At 55.6% G+C, this 15,391-nt stretch overlaps 1 protein-coding gene across 1 annotated transcript in view; it reads right to left on the bottom strand.

Annotated features, from left to right (window-relative positions):
* Positions 1–15,391, bottom strand: part of LOC122380913 (protein dopey-1-like) — a 38,306-nt gene that overhangs the window by 2,186 nt on the left and 20,729 nt on the right. Inside the window, exons 10-36 of the mRNA XM_043364526.1 lie at positions 14,152–14,766; positions 13,702–13,867; positions 13,026–13,264; positions 12,630–12,787; positions 12,139–12,330; positions 11,698–11,840; positions 10,637–10,849; positions 10,102–10,331; positions 9,686–9,811; positions 9,289–9,432; positions 8,751–8,954; positions 7,756–7,872; positions 7,199–7,404; positions 6,690–6,876; positions 6,229–6,383; positions 5,781–5,880; positions 5,228–5,347; positions 4,772–4,899; positions 4,348–4,501; positions 3,868–3,999; positions 3,437–3,670; positions 3,033–3,180; positions 2,620–2,785; positions 2,010–2,374; positions 1,494–1,689; positions 658–822; positions 196–337 (exon numbers count right to left, since the gene is read on the bottom strand). Of these exons, the coding sequence (XP_043220461.1) occupies positions 196–337; positions 658–822; positions 1,494–1,689; positions 2,010–2,374; positions 2,620–2,785; positions 3,033–3,180; positions 3,437–3,670; positions 3,868–3,999; positions 4,348–4,501; positions 4,772–4,899; positions 5,228–5,347; positions 5,781–5,880; positions 6,229–6,383; positions 6,690–6,876; positions 7,199–7,404; positions 7,756–7,872; positions 8,751–8,954; positions 9,289–9,432; positions 9,686–9,811; positions 10,102–10,331; positions 10,637–10,849; positions 11,698–11,840; positions 12,139–12,330; positions 12,630–12,787; positions 13,026–13,264; positions 13,702–13,867; positions 14,152–14,766 (5,145 nt within the window). The remainder of the gene's footprint in view (positions 1–195; positions 338–657; positions 823–1,493; positions 1,690–2,009; positions 2,375–2,619; positions 2,786–3,032; positions 3,181–3,436; positions 3,671–3,867; positions 4,000–4,347; positions 4,502–4,771; positions 4,900–5,227; positions 5,348–5,780; positions 5,881–6,228; positions 6,384–6,689; positions 6,877–7,198; positions 7,405–7,755; positions 7,873–8,750; positions 8,955–9,288; positions 9,433–9,685; positions 9,812–10,101; positions 10,332–10,636; positions 10,850–11,697; positions 11,841–12,138; positions 12,331–12,629; positions 12,788–13,025; positions 13,265–13,701; positions 13,868–14,151; positions 14,767–15,391) is intronic.

The following is a 15,391-nucleotide window of genomic DNA, read 5'->3' as shown; positions in this document are numbered from 1 at the left end:
ATGGGTCAGATAGGGAGTCACACTATCGCATATGAATCGTACAGACGTCGACGAGGAACGTTCGTGCCATCACACAAAGACCGCACAGAAAGGACGGTTAATGCCGTCAGACTAAGCCAACGAGAGGTAGTAGCCAAACGTGATCAGAGAAAGGACAAAAACAAACCATTTGCACCAAATCACATTTAAACTGACCAGTTGGAGGACCAGCTGCGTCAGCCGGGTGACGTGGGGCACAAAGTCGCGCGGCTGCAGCTGCTGTCCGCCGGCTGAGGTGTCCGGCACGGCGGCCGGTGACGATTCCTGGTCCCCGGAGCCGACAAACGCCCACCGGTACCTGACGGCGGGGCAGCGGCAAGCGGGTTAGCGGAGCGCAAGATAGTGACAGCAGGCCAGCCGGCGGGGGAATGACGTCAACACGGCAGCACACCCAAAAAGTTATGCATAGAATTTCTCATCCCATGTAGAATATAACGTATGCGGTGAAACTTAGAGAGGCAAAAAATATTGCAATTGGGAGAACGGCTGAACGTAACACTTCACACAACATCTTGCTCTCATACTCTCAGTTATCACTATCTTCAATACGCATACACAGATAGCTGCTGCTGTCCACGACCCATGCTCCCAGCAACGACCAGCGAGGCCATGACTCACATCTGGAACTGTGGCAGCCGGTGTGCGGGCAGCGTGAGGCACAGGTCGAGCAGTTTGCAGGCCTCCAGGTGGAGCTGGAGGGCGCCCGAGTGACCGGTGGCCGAGAGACCGTTACTGGAGCCCGACCACGAGCCGTCCAGCGCCGACAGCTTCTTCAGCTGCTGACTGTGGGAGAGAGTGGAGATGGGGAGGTGTCAGAGCGGGGCAGAGGAGGCCGGTACAACGACAGCTAGAGATCAAAGAAAAAAGGTAAATCATATCACCGATTTTTTCTGTCAAATTGTGGCAAAAACTCAAGTTTGCACAAGAAGGAACTGCAGCTGTTGAATGATATGCATCCTCCCTCTGGTAATCTGTGTAAACTGATAGCACAATGCAGTCTCGTTTAACGCCATCATCTTACAGTAAAAGCCATAATAGCAGAAAGGCTTCTGTCGTAGTGGAAAAGCAAGTGACTTTCAAATCAATTAGATAAAGGAAATATGAAATTGAATGAGAAAAAGATGTGAATTAAGAGTGAGTTATCAGGTGGGTACGATGCGGAAAGCGTAGAGCAAATAATGAATACCTACCTTTCCGATCTGTTCGGGTTGCCGCAGTAAAAATGAAAATAGGACGTGAACATTAATTATTTGGTCATATTTGCTTCATGAAATGGACATGAATCTGCACATTGCAATGACGTGTGACATAACAACACTCTTGACCATAACATTGCTATCTTCTTCGCCAGTCACACCATTACAACCACTACCTGCATCATCTCTAACCACCGGGCCCATCGTGCCCCCCTTCTCCCACCCTTCCCCACCCGTCACTTTTCAGTCCACACCCACCTGAACTCGTCGCTCTGCATGCTGAGCTGGTGCTCCATCTGCAGCAGCACCTGAACCAGCTCGGTGATGATGGAGGGCCACAGGGATACCACGTGCCGGGACGACATGCGCAGTAGCAGCACTCGGAAACAGAGCAGGACGGCCGACTGGATGGACGGAGCCACCTGCGGCAGCCGCAGCGACTCGGCCAGCTTCTCTGAGGGACGGGGGAGAAGGGGGAGGGTCACGGTCCGGGCGGTATACACTATCGGGATAGGAAGGTTAGAAACAATAAATCGTGAGAATAAGTACAAGAAATGCCATTCAATTCACGGCTGATCTAAGGAAAACTTCAGTTGAGCAAATGACGTCGCATGCAATCAATAAAATCAAATAAAGTGGCATTGTCAAATACGTATTAGTCTGATCATACTGAGATGGAATATCAGACTACCACTCCCATTTACTTCCACCTCACCAAAGTCACAATGTAGACTTCTGTAGCATCATAGCCACCCATCCCACTCCGCCTCTCACCCTGAATCTCGGGCAGGTGCGGCTGGTACTGGTCCTCGTCCGAGCAGAACACCACGAACGCCAGCCGTTTGAGCAGCTGGGCGCGCAGCTCGTACTCTGCCTCCCGCGAAGAGAACAGGTTCAGCGTGCCCGGCTGCGAGACCACCACGCGCGCCAGCAGCTCCTTGAACGTCGTCTTGTCGTGTGTCATCAGGTTGTCGATGGTGGTGCGCCAGAAGGGCAGACACTGCTCCTGCATGCTGAAGAAGGCCGGCTCGAGCAGCAGGTCGAACGCCTCGCGCCGCCACGCGCGCCGCGAGTACTGGTACTCGGAGAGCGAGGCCAGCAGCTGAGAGCACGCCAGGAACGAGGCCGTGTTCGCCGGACTGACGGCCACACAGAGAACATGGTCAATGTCAGCCGATGGCGAACAACACGATGAAAACAAATCACCTAGCCTATCAGCCGGTGTCAGATGTCACAAGATCATGGTCAAATAATGCTCACAGACATTAGCTATATACACTATGACTAGCCCTGTATGCCCTGTAGCCGTATATACTGTATGGCTACCGTGACACATTGCTTCCAGAAAACGCTGAACAGCCGAGCGGACAGCTGGTAGCCTCACCTGTGCTCCTTCAGGTAGGGTGTCACGTGGCACATGACACCGGTGAGCAGCGGCAGTACGCGGTCCTTCTCGTCCGACTGGTACAGCACGTCCAGCAGCGGCGCCAGCAGCTCGGCCAGGATGCGCAGCGCCTGCACACTCCACTGGGCCGCCTCCGGGCTGTGACCTACAGACAAAACGGACGGGTAAGGACACGGACTGGCACGATGTTCAGCCAGCGATGGCAGGTAACGCCGCAATCCAGAGAACGGCTGGTCCATATACTGAGCCACGATAAGACGGCAGACATGCTTGTGCATTTCGATAACAAACCGACAAATAAATCTTTAAAATACGCTTATAAAAGACTAGACCGACAGAGTAAAACCATTGGCTGAATATCTCCCCGGCGTCACTCCAGCAGCCGCACTGACCGTTGCTGGTTGGTTTCCCCGGCTCGGGACTGGCAGTCTGGTCTCGCTCAGATGAGCCGCCGGGCACCGCGCGCACTGCCAGGTTCCTCCGGAGCCAGGTGGTCTGTTCCAGACAGGCGCCGGCCACCGCGCTGCAAGCCTCCACCAGCTACAGGCAGGGGGCAGGGGTCAGTCAGTGTGATACATGCGCCGGCCACCGCACTGCATGCCTCCACCAGCTGATGAATGGAGATCTTCCTACCCTCTTTTGTCAGTTCTGCTTCAGGTAACTCCAGGGAATTCAAAAACCGAAAGTTCACCAAGACGTTCTATCCACTCCAGCGAACTGCATTAAAGTTCTATCCCACTCTCCAGTCTCTACCTTCCTTATCGCCCCCTTCCTTTTCCTCGGCCCGATTGCTCACCTTAGCGGCCACATCCTGCAGGTCCCGCTGGTCCTTTCGCTCTGGCAGCGGCGGCGCGCGCTGCACGTACTCATTGAGCACTGCCAGCAGCAGGAACTGGGCCGGCGGCGTCAGCTGGCCAGCGTCACGCAGCAGCACCAGCAGCGACGACCAGCACTCGGCCAGCGCCGGCGCCGGCACTGAGCGCAGGTGGCACAGCAGGAACTGCAGCGCCGCGCACGGCAGCTGGGAACGCTGGGCGTGGAGGGGAGGAGTGTAACTAGGGGTAAGGGGTAAACTCAAGACATCTAGACACCGCGTACCGCAACAGTGACTGCTGCAGGGATATGAAAACAGTTTCAGTGTATAAAACCCTACCACCCCATTCCCCTAGTTCAACGGCCTTAAACTGGTCCCAGTGCAGGTTTCTGCGGAGGCCACTCCCGACTCACGTTCAGGCCGATGTTGGGCGGCTGTTTCACCACGGAGCGGACCGTCTGTACCAGGTTATCGATGGGGATCACACGGATCGACGAGACGAGATCCACCAGCACCAGCTGGTCGGCGCAAAACTCCGGGATGCTCTGTAACACGGGCACACAGCGACGTTATAGTGGCTGCTCATCCTCTGACGGAAACAAGACCGTCCAGAATTATTGCTGGTCGGCTTTAGGCAGTTGCGATGATTATTGACTTCTGATCTTGAAGAACACAAGGTTTGATAATTTGACACAGCCAGGAATGTTTGCATGGCAGCACATAAAGAAAAACATCAAACCATATTAATGTTGCTGCCATATTAAGTTCTGATACGTGCAAATAGCAGTTAAGTCAATGAAAAATGCAATTGCATCCAGTCCATTTGGATCTATCTATCCAGACAAATAACCGCCAGCGCTACAGGACAATGATCACAACGACTCTAACCGCACCTGTTTGGGCTGTCCGCGCAGACGGCGCTCGTGCCAGGCGGCGGCCACGGCGGCCACAAAGTTGGCCGGGTGGTGGTGCGATATGGGCGACAGCAGCTCCAGCACCTGCTGCTTCACCATGCGCGGCACGCCCAGGATCCACGACGGAGACTCGCTGCAAAGTGGGGCACAGGGGAGAGGGAGTCAGTCATCTTACAGCTGTGGGACGGTCACCGAGGATGAGCAGCCGGACGTTGAAAGAAGATGTGCAACAGCTTAGACTGATTGAAACATATTCACAAGAAATTTAAATACAATGATAGCAAATTAAAATCAAGTCAGAAGATTTGTCAACGCTATCACACTTCGCAATCCCGAATGAACTGAATGAAGCACGCTCCTCAGGACTGTTACAATCAGCCGCCGTTGTCTAGCGTTGACTGACCTGGCCGTTCGCGCGGTGATGGCCTGCCAGAGGGCGGCCAGGCCGACCACGATACGCGGAAGACTGTTGAGCAGCAGGCGGCGCGCGTTCAGCAGCGACTCAGTGCTCGCGTCCCGGCCACTGTCGTCCTGGATAATACATTGCAGTCAGGCACAGAGTCTCAGGACACAGACACGTTGGGGCTAGGGAGACCAAAATATTTACCTGTCTTATAAAAAATCACAAAAATAAACAAATTATGATTGCACACTTGGCGCTCTTTCTCACCTAACCCCCCAAATCAACTGGCACATAAATCATGTTTCGTTTCAATAAACTCCAAGCCCAATTTATGCTTTCCAGTCAGGCACGCCATCCAGCCATCAGCCTTGCAGCTCTCGCCTCACACTTGCCCCCCCCCCCCCTTCCTCCGATACTTTATGCTTCACCCCGCTATCCAGGCCCCGCCCGCGGTACCTTGAGCGGCGCCGCCGTGGTGAGGACGTGCAGCAGATTACTGAGCACCTGTGGCGCTGACGAGCCCGGCGCGTATGTCTGCAGCAGCTCCGCAGACGACGACGACTGAACGCCAGAGCCCTGACGCGAGCGGTAGCAAAGCCCCAGGGAGGGACGGATCTGGGTCAAAGCGAGGTCCGAGCGTGCAGAGGCGGGGTGGCTCGCGGCATGCAAGTCAGCAGCTCAGGGCGGTGATACTATTGATCTGATGTCCCGTTCTGGTTAGTTCGCAAACGCTTCCTCTGGTTCGATGGTGACAGAATCACTTCAACACCATCGACAGCGCTATAACTGTTCAACAGTATGCATGTTGTGTTAGCAGGCAGGAATGGCAATGCTCATCGGATAACAAGCGTTTTCAATCTGGTCAAACGCTAACTGTTCCCCGCATCATAAAAATGTTATGCTGACGCACACAATGTTCGGCGGCAAGAGCAGCGTTTCTGTAAAACGGCGGCACAGCGAGCGTTCGTTCCCCGCTGAAAGCCCCCGTCAGAGCGGTGACAGCTCGTACCTGCTGGCTGGAGTCGATCATACAGAAGTGGCAGATGACGGTCAGCGACTCTACCAGGTACACCATGTGGTCGGGCGGCACGCACGCGTCCTCGGCCAGCCTGAAACGGAATACAGACGCACGCGTGAGTCATCTGAAGGACTCAGGTACACCATGTGGTCGGGCGGCACGCAAGCGTCCTCGGCCAACCTGACAACACAGCGATATACCCGTGAGGACTATGAAGGATTGTGCAACAAAGGGGATTTCTTGACCCATTTGTCAAGCATTGCCAAGAAGCGAATCCTCTGACCCCGCACAATCCTCCGACCCCGCACCCCGTCCTCCTGACCCTTAATCTGACCTGCTCTCGGTGCCACGGTACATGGCCGCAAGCTGCTCGATGCTATGACAAAGCCCGTGAACCGGCGCCCTGTCCCCTCTGACCCGTTCCCATGTCCCCTCTTACCTGCTCTCGGAGCGGTACATGGCGGCCAGCTGCTCAATGTTGTGTACCAGCTGCGTCACTACTGACGTCACTATGTGCGGCAGCGGCCGGCGGATGAACGGCAGCGATGACGTCACCAGCGACAGCCAGTGGTGGTGCAGGTGACGACGGTGGCTCTGGGGGGGGGGGGGGGGGGGAATAGTTAACAGGCCGCCGGATACGAAAATGGGAGCTCATCTGCCAGCTACAGTGCAGTGTATGCAGACTGCACATTAGCTAGCATAGCACGGCGAACGTTTAGGTCTATTCATTCATTCATAAGTTTATTCATTAGGAGCAACAGCTAACAATCGGAACCTGACGCCTCGTTCCTAGCGTCAACACGCTTGCTCCCTCCATCCCTCTCCGATTGTCGGACCAGCCTCTCCTTCCTTTCCAGACAGGTCAGCCAGCCCAAACCACCTTCCCCGTACTGGACTGACCTGTTTGAGTGCACCGGTGATGGCGTTGAGCAGCATGGGCTGCGCCGGTACCGGGTGTCCCGGGTAGAACTTGGCCGCCTCGGAGGCGGAGGGGGTGCCGACCCGTCCGCCGGCGGAGGGGGCGCCGTCCATGTCCGACTTGAGCTGGTCCGTCTGGTCCTCCAGGATCAGTAGCGACAGCACCAGCCTGGATAGGGAGATGGTGAGGTCATTCACGTCCCAATTATACAAGTACGTATGTACAGAAAATCTGCAGGCGTTTTCCTTGTCAGACCCAGTTCATGCAGAAGCCAGAAAGTAAAAGCCGGTAACAGCGCCAGTCAAGAAACAATGATTCACTGGAATCACGAAATTGATGCATCGAGTACGACAAGAAATTATACAGATTGTTCACTCAACTTAATTTACATGCAAGTAACTGCTGGTGGCGACATAAGAGTTCATGGTCGGCGGCGGCGCCCTTGACCAGTCTAGCTCCACCGCCACATCCACCCACCGCGGCCACTCACCTGATGAGCTGGATCTGCAGCGTCTCTGTGAAGCTGAGCAGGGGTGTGTGCGCCGAGCCGACCACTCCGCCGCCGCCAGCTGCCGGACCCGGCGGACACACTTCGTTAAACTCGATGATGTCCTCGGTGAGGGTGGTCTCTGCGCGCGGCCCGGCCCGCAGCGAGTGTACCGTAGACAGCAGGCAGTTCAGCAGAGTCTTCTGTACCTGAGGACACGAAGAAATGATCGGTGGGTTAGAGGACTGCCAAATTAGGGCACTGAGACAGGTAGCATGTTGTAGAGCTGTCAGCGGTGGTACCAAAAACATTCCTGCGTATCCCGGATGGCTAATTATTCAACCGCCAGGAGCTAAGTCCCAGCAAGTCGCATGGCGAAATCCGATACAGCTATGCTTTTCAACGAATATGTTTTGACCAGAGCCGTGTGCAAATTTTCATACCCATCGAAATTCGCCGAAACGTCGAATTCGCGTGCTGTCAGTGTATAAAACAGCGTCGGCTGTCGATAAATGTCCGTCGGCTGTAGATAAATGTCCGCGGTCAGTGGCATTGCTTACCCTGCACCGCTGAAGCACGTCGGCCAGGTAGGTGGCGAACCCGCGGCCGCTGGATCGGACCACAGTCACCAGCTCCGAGAACATGGACGTCAGGATCTCGGCAGACACTATCTGGACCTGGCGGGAGAGCAGCGAGAATGTCAGATCAGACCCCGGCAAAGAGCCTACCGCTACTAGTGAGCGACCAATGAAACATTTAATGACTAATCAAATTTTACCGTTAACAAAAAAAAAAAAAAAAACGCCACCGATCTTTTGCATCAGTCACGTCTTTTGCTTCAGTTCAAAGTATAGTTTCCTACAAAGACATTGTCTGGCCTCGTTGAGTATTTGTTGTCTGTCCATTGAAATGCATCTCAGATGCTTCGTGTTTACCGTAAATCGGCATCATCCGCCCGTTATCTGTACCTGCCTCCAATGTTAAGGCCGCCGTCCACTATGCGGAACGCTTGCGGTCCATACGGAATTTAACATAGAACCCTATGGGCGCATCCGGTCCGTACGGAAATCGTGCGCGCTCCGTGCGTTTTTCTATATACCCTGCTCCGTGCGGACCGCATCCGAACGGCAATCAGCTGTTGATTTTCCGTCAACTCTCCGCAAGCGTTTCGGAAGCGATTGCCACGGAAACGAAATAACAAAGTCCGACATGTTCATCTTTTCTGCGGAGAACGCAGACGGAACGGACGCGGACAGGGACCGTCTTCCGTCTTCGAGTTTTCAATTGCAAATTTAAGAAAGAATTTCAACTCTTTCAAGATGAAGTAAACATAATTTTCTTGACATGGCTGCACTATGTTATGCTAGTAAATCGCTACATTTTCTTTTGTAATAACTGTTAACTGCTCTTTCAAAGTGTTAGCCAGTGTCCGTGCGCTTTCCGTCTGCGGTCCGGATGCGGTCAGCGTGCGGCGACATTCCTGACGGACTCCGGACGGAATTCCGTCACAGTGGACGGCGGCCTTTATAGCCCGTTCGTTGTCAGCGTTCCGTACCTGTCTGTTGGCGCGCAGCTGTTCGGAGGTGACCGAGGCCGGCTCCAGTGTCGGGTAGTAGCTGCGGATGAACTGGACGCACTGTGACAGCACCACCTCCAGCAGCATGGCGCTGCGGTAGGCGGTCAGCGCCTCGGCCTGCTGCTCGCCGCCGAACCGCCGGCCCTGCATCGACTGACGGTGGCACGCCAGCAGCACCTGGATCTGAGGAGAGCACAGGTAAAGGACGGTCATATACGGGTAGCGAACAGTTAGCACTAGACACATCGACTGACGGTGGCACGCCAGCAGCACCTGGATCTGAGGACAGCGCAGCCAGACGCTGGCGAGTTATATACGGCAGTTACATAGGACAGAGGCGGCAGTCGACACACAGGAGGCAACCAACACCTCACTCAAGCCAATAGGATAGCACCGTTACAGCCTGCTTACATCGATTTAGCGCATAACGAGCCAGAGAAGACCAGACATGACACCGTCAATAGGCCAACCGCACGGATAACTAGCCTCAGCTGACTACCGATTCCCAGCCACTAACCTGCTGACTCCGGTTTCCCGGCGACTGTCCGGAGGTGGAACAGACGCTGGTGGTGGCCATACTGCACAGGGTCAGACGGCAGTCCGTCTCCAGTACAGCGCGGAGCGTCTGCAGCGCGTACAGGATCCGGCCAGAGTCGCAAACCTGCAGACAGACATAAACACACTTCTCATACAGACACGGTAATGATACACGATCAGTGTTTGCGACGCGTACAGGATCCGGCCAGAGTCGCACACCTGCAGAACAAACAGATAAACCTACAGACACGGACGGATACAATACGCAGACCGTGATAAACTGCACCATTGAACATTGAATGATCAGTGTAAGGATTAAAGGCTAAAATAAAGTTATCCGATGAAAAACTGCAGTGGGATCAGTCAATAAAGCCTACCTGGCAGTAGAGTAGCATAAAGCTATGTAGCGGATGGATCAGCTTCTCTTGGCTTTGCTCAGGTTCCTTTTTATCGACCCATTTTGATTCCTTGAGATTACATTTGTCGAGAGCCAAATCAACGATCTGAAAACAAAGTAGCACAGAGGATTTGTCCCATCAACGGTGCAAATCGACACAGCAATGACAAAACATTTTTAAAATATCCAGCACTTTAAAATAACCAGTACTTGCAGTAAAAGAACCCTCGTCGTTCCCTTCATCCCTGCTAACCACCCAGACAAACTATCCTTCCCATTGCCATCACTCTATCCCTAGCCTAACACTCCATCTTTCTTCTTCCCGTCCATCGCCTACCACGCTGACTATACTGGTGGCCAGTGTCACGCTCATTTGTCGTTCCCTCAGCGCCTTACCTCATTAACTATACTGGTGGCCAGTGAGACGCTCTCCTCCGCGCCGTCAAACAGCCGCGACAGGCCGTCGAACGGAGTCTGCGAGCCGGCCCTCTCGGCGCCGTCTGTCGCTGTTCGGCCCGCCGCCGGCTGGTCGGGACTGAACCGGCGCACACCCGACAGGTCCAGGCGGCGCGCGCCGAGAGAGACCGGCGGGTCGGCGTCCGACTCCTCCGCGTCCACGGCGCCCACTGCGCACGGACACATGGACATATCTCATATAGGTATGTGTTGAAGAGATAAATTACTCAAATCATGACTGATGAAGAAAAACAAGGTTAGCATAAAAAAACATAAAATACCAGCTCGTTGACTAAACAAGTAACGGAAGCGAGAAGCTTGTGCAAGAAGAAAAAAAAACGATGTAAAGGTTTGATAAACTTAAAAGGATCCAATGGATCTGGAACATTTTAAGTTTGGTGAATACTGGGCACTGTCTCGAATCTACCTCGACTATCCGTCAATAACCGGGGGAGCAGCCGGGGCGGCGCCTCACCAGTGATGGGGTTGACGAACACAGAGATGGGCTGTAGCAGCGCCGAGCTGAGCTGGTGCGGCCCCGGCAGGCGGACGGTGCCGGCGCGCGTCTGCGGCGCCCCGCCCGGACCGGCCACCGACGTCAGAGTCATCAGCTTCCGGGCGGCCGAGGCGCGGCGCGCGGCCGCCGCCGGCGCGCCCGCCTCCTCCGACACGTGGTAGATGACGTTACCTGTCCGCACACACAGCGGTAGATGTGAGGAAGGGTGAGACGGGAGCGGCGCGGTGGGAGGGAGGGTGGAATAATCGAGAGCTGTGGGTACCGAGTGATGAGCGTATATTCATATGTGCATGAGACGGATTATATTATTTGGGTTATACCCTTTGAATTCCATGACTTCAGTATCACCGCAAGTTACTTGTTCTTATAAGTTTCAACTACTGTGCAAAAGGCTGTTAAATTAAACAACCCGAGTACACAGCCATGATATAACGGGATGTGAACAGCACATTGAATTAGCACTGCATTCTGACCGTGGTGTAAAACCAAGACCACATGACCACAAAGCACACACCACGGCCCACGCCCATCGCTTACGGTGGCAACGGTCAACAACAGAGCAGTTAGCTTGTTGTTCAAACAGGAAACAACAAACAGCACGGCGGTTACTTGGCTGTAAAGCCGACAACCTGCCTGAAACGATGACTAAATTGTGGAACTACATTGAGAGGGGAACCGGGCACAAAACTTGGCATACCGCAGTCCAGCTAAGCCCGTTTGGCTCGCCCGTCCCAGCGTTGAGCAGCTGCAATGCCTGTCCTGCGTACCAGTCTTGCGTAACCTGCGTACCCATCCTGTCCACTGTCCATCCCGGCCCGGCCCGCCCGTCCCACCCGGCCCAGCTGTCACAGCTGATCCTGTTACAAGTTGTAACAGTAGCCTCACAGTAACAGCCCGCCAGTCTCAGTTCCGTACCTTCCACAGAGCTGATGGCGTACACCCGTCCCAGCTCGTCCCACCCAGCCCAGCTGACATACAGATTACAGCTGACACGTCCATCATCAGTCTCAGTTCCGTACCTTCCACAGAGCTGATGGCGTACACCCGTCCCAGCTCGTCGCTCTCTTTCGCGTCGGACTCGGTGGCGCGCACGTTAATATGCTGTACGCTGACCCGCGCCGTGCTCGGTGTCAGCAAGAGTAGCAACAGCGGCTCCATGATCCTAGGAAGAAGAGATGCTGGGTCAAACAACAGGAAGGGAGGCAAGGGGAAACGATTACCAGATAAGTCTCCCATTACAGATTTTTGTTTTATTATTTTGCACGGCAACGTACGCCTCCTCACTCACTCACCTAATTAACTGCTTACTCAAGCATCGTTCCTAAAAAGTGTACTGCGGCTTAAGTGATCAGGGAAGGTTGGCAATTTTTACACACGGATTTCCTATATGGCGAGTGATCACCGTTCGTACAAAAAATACAAAAACGACTCTGATTGGGAACCAAGGCTGGAGAGCGCACCTGGTGACGTCGCCGCGCTGCAGTGTGTGCGTCAGCCAGGTGCGGGCCACGGCGTGCAGCGGTCCGCTGGGGTCGCGCAGACAGTCGAGCATCAGCAGTAGACACCGGTCGAACGAGCGGCTGATGTGGCGGCGCGCCGAGACCTCGCGACTCAGGTGCCACAGCACGGCGAATCGGCTGAACGCCTCCGTCCTGCGCAGCATAGAGGGATGATAGTGTTACACTTACAACCATCGTGATAAATACAGTCATTACTCAGTGCAACTCCTAGCGCGGCGAATACGCACCTATAACTTTAAGGTCTATGCCACAACAATCCAAAAAAGTTTCGCCCATGGCCCAAACATATTGACGTTACGCTCCACCGCAGATGTGGCTACCGATCGGGATACAGCTGAACAAATATTGTTCTCTAGTCTAGCCAGACCCCCCCCCCCCCGCCTCCTCAGTACGCAATATCCCCGGCTCCGTTGTCTCCGTCGGGAGCTCACCTGACGGCCAGGTCGGGGTGCGTCATGTCTGCCGCCAGCTGGTTCTCCACCAGCTGCGGCGGCATCAGGCTCAGCATCAGCTGCAGCAGGTCCACGCAGGGCAGGTGCAGGGCGGCCCGCTCCGGAGACAGCAGCCGCCACAGGCGCCGCGTCAGCAGCTGAGGGAGATCGCATTGAGTCAGGACCGTCGCTGACTGACAGGCATGACAGCATTCAGAGGTTGGGCAGGAGACACACATATCTCGATCCCGGGAGCTGAAATGCTACACAAAGTGACTAACTACACGAAGCAAGCTAGCATATAGACCTTGGTAAGATTATTGACTCCTTGTGCCCATACCAATATTGATTACCCATGTCCGTCCCATCTGTCATGCTGCCCACCACCAGACTGACCTGAGTGACCACCGTGTCGTCCACGATGGCGCGGTGCTGGTCGGGGGTCAGCAGCGGCTGCACGGCCGCCCGCTGACTGCCCGCCGCGCCCACCGAGGTCACCAGAGCCACCAGGTCGAGGAGGGTGGAGACAGCAGAGAACGGCAGTCCGGTGGGCCCGCCGGCCGTCAGTGGCGCGAAACACGCCACCGTCAGCAGCGCAGACAGCCACGGAGGCAGATCCAGCGCGCCAGGTCCAGCTGGAAGGGGAGAGAGGGGAGGGTCAGAAGAGAGGAAGAGACAGCAGACAGACAGCCAGGGAGGCAGGTCCAGCGCGCCAGGAACCGCTGGTGAAGAAGGGAAATATAGTCCGAAGGGTGGGTCGAGGAAGGTCCAAATCATCTGCGTTCGGGGTACTGGTATGCAATTAGTCCGAAAGTTTGACGCATCTCAGTAAGACTGGTAGCTAATGGCAATATGACCATAAATGGTCTGATTGGCACCTCAATGAAATATGACCCTCCTTAATCAGGTGCCAATTGACTCAGAAACTGAACTAAAACCGAATAATTTACTACGCTTCATCCTCAAACTTTCCCCGCCGTTTTACGACACAAGAGTCTTATCCAGGGAGTGACCGCCACAGTATCTGCCAAGGCGTCGGTATTTAATCCCTGTGTCGGTGTCTGAATATCACCTGACGGTGGCGGAGGCGACTCCTCCCGATCCTCGGTGGCGGGGAACGAGGAGAGCACCACCAGCAGCTGGCACGCGCTGCGAAACGCCTCGGCGTACTGGCCGGCCTCAGCAGAGAGTGGGACGTGGTGCGCCTCGGCGACACGCAGCGCCGCCTCCACCTGCTCCTGTAGGGGGAACGGGTGTGTCAGTCAGACATGACAGGGTTTCCTGCTTATGGCGCTAAAAATATTTCAACGTGAAAATATCCTAGCGTACACGTCAACTTGGTAAATGTGACGATGAAAAAAAAAATAGAAAAGCTGCTGCTTATCGGGAGAAGTACTACATGTCAACTTTTAGCGTAGCAAATATATCAACAATAAGAGCACACTGTCCTTGTCCATGTCATCACAAGCCGCGAGTCCTTACGTCACTCTCTTTCTCGCCAGTCTCGCCCGGCCTCACGCACCTGTCTGGAGGCGGCGGGCGGCGGTTGCGGCGCCGGCCGGCCCGGCCCGCCGCTGGCCTCCACCCGCTGCAGCAGCAGCTGCCGCAGGCCGGCGTCCCGCTCCTCTGCCCTGGAGCGGCCGCCCAGCGCCAGCCGCCGGCAGCTGTCGGCCACATGGACACCGTGCGCCAGCAGCCGCGCCTCCACCAGACTGGCGAACAGCGCCGCGAACAGCCGGCTGGCGTCGCGTACCGAGCCGGGCGGCGGCGCCGGCAGAGCGGCCGGCGGGCTGCGCGAGCGCCGGGTGCCCGGCTGTGCCTTGTTCAGCACGGTGCGGCAGATGTCGAGCGAGCAGCACAGGTCGGCGGGCCGCAGTCGGCCGACGCCCTCTGTGAGCGTCACGCCCAGACTCTGCAGCACGCCGCACACCAGATCGGGAAGGTGCTCCGTCTGCACCTCCACACTCGTCTCGGTCGAGATCACGTCCAGCAGGAAGACGATGAGCGCGCAGCACTCGGCCACGTCCGGGTCGCCGCTGCCGACCGGCTGCACGGCCGCGTGCGGCTCCGTGTCGGCCGCTGGCCCCGACGGGTCGCAGGCCGATACCACGCGGCGACACGCCTCTCCGTACTTCACCTGTGGGGAGAGACGACTTTGGGTGAGAGTACGTCCGCGGTACCACGGAGACTATAAATACGCGGTACAACCATCACCTGCTGCTGTCTACAGGCCGCACAACCATCGAATTGAGTTGCGAACTTTTCACTGGAGTTACTTTTCTGGCATCGAGCTTACTGATGTTCATGTAAAGTCAGTCGGTGCTAATAGCGATCGATGAACCGTAAGGAGTCTCGGGGAGAAGCCTCTGTTTCATTAGCCCAGCCTGTCCCGGTTTCACAAAGAGGGTGGGGTGAAGGTATGTTGTTTCCGGCCGCCAGTAGCATGACGAAAATCAAACTCGAAGCTTTGTTCATCGAAACTGACCAGCCGAGGGCGTAGGCTCTAACTACTTCAGGAATCTACCCACCGCACAGCATTTGGCGGTGCTATTGACATAATTGCACCGTCGTGAGGTAATGGAGGCGAGGACACCCTTCGGGGCTGAAACGAGGCGCGGGCCAGAGGAGCGTTCTCTCAACCTGTGTGCCCAATCAATCCCCGGAACCGACAGGGCGCCGCCCGGCCCCGGCACGCCTAGCAGCTCTCGCCGGAACTGTAATTGCGGCGCCCCAGCTCGCCTCTTTGGACGCCAGGAGAGCGA

Source organism: Amphibalanus amphitrite, unplaced genomic scaffold (assembly GCF_019059575.1).
Source record: "Amphibalanus amphitrite isolate SeventyFive unplaced genomic scaffold, NRLGWU_Aamphi_draft 000109F_arrow, whole genome shotgun sequence".
In the NCBI taxonomy this organism is placed as follows: domain Eukaryota; kingdom Metazoa; phylum Arthropoda; class Thecostraca; order Balanomorpha; family Balanidae; genus Amphibalanus; species Amphibalanus amphitrite.
This window is presented reverse-complemented; position numbering and strand designations above follow the sequence as displayed.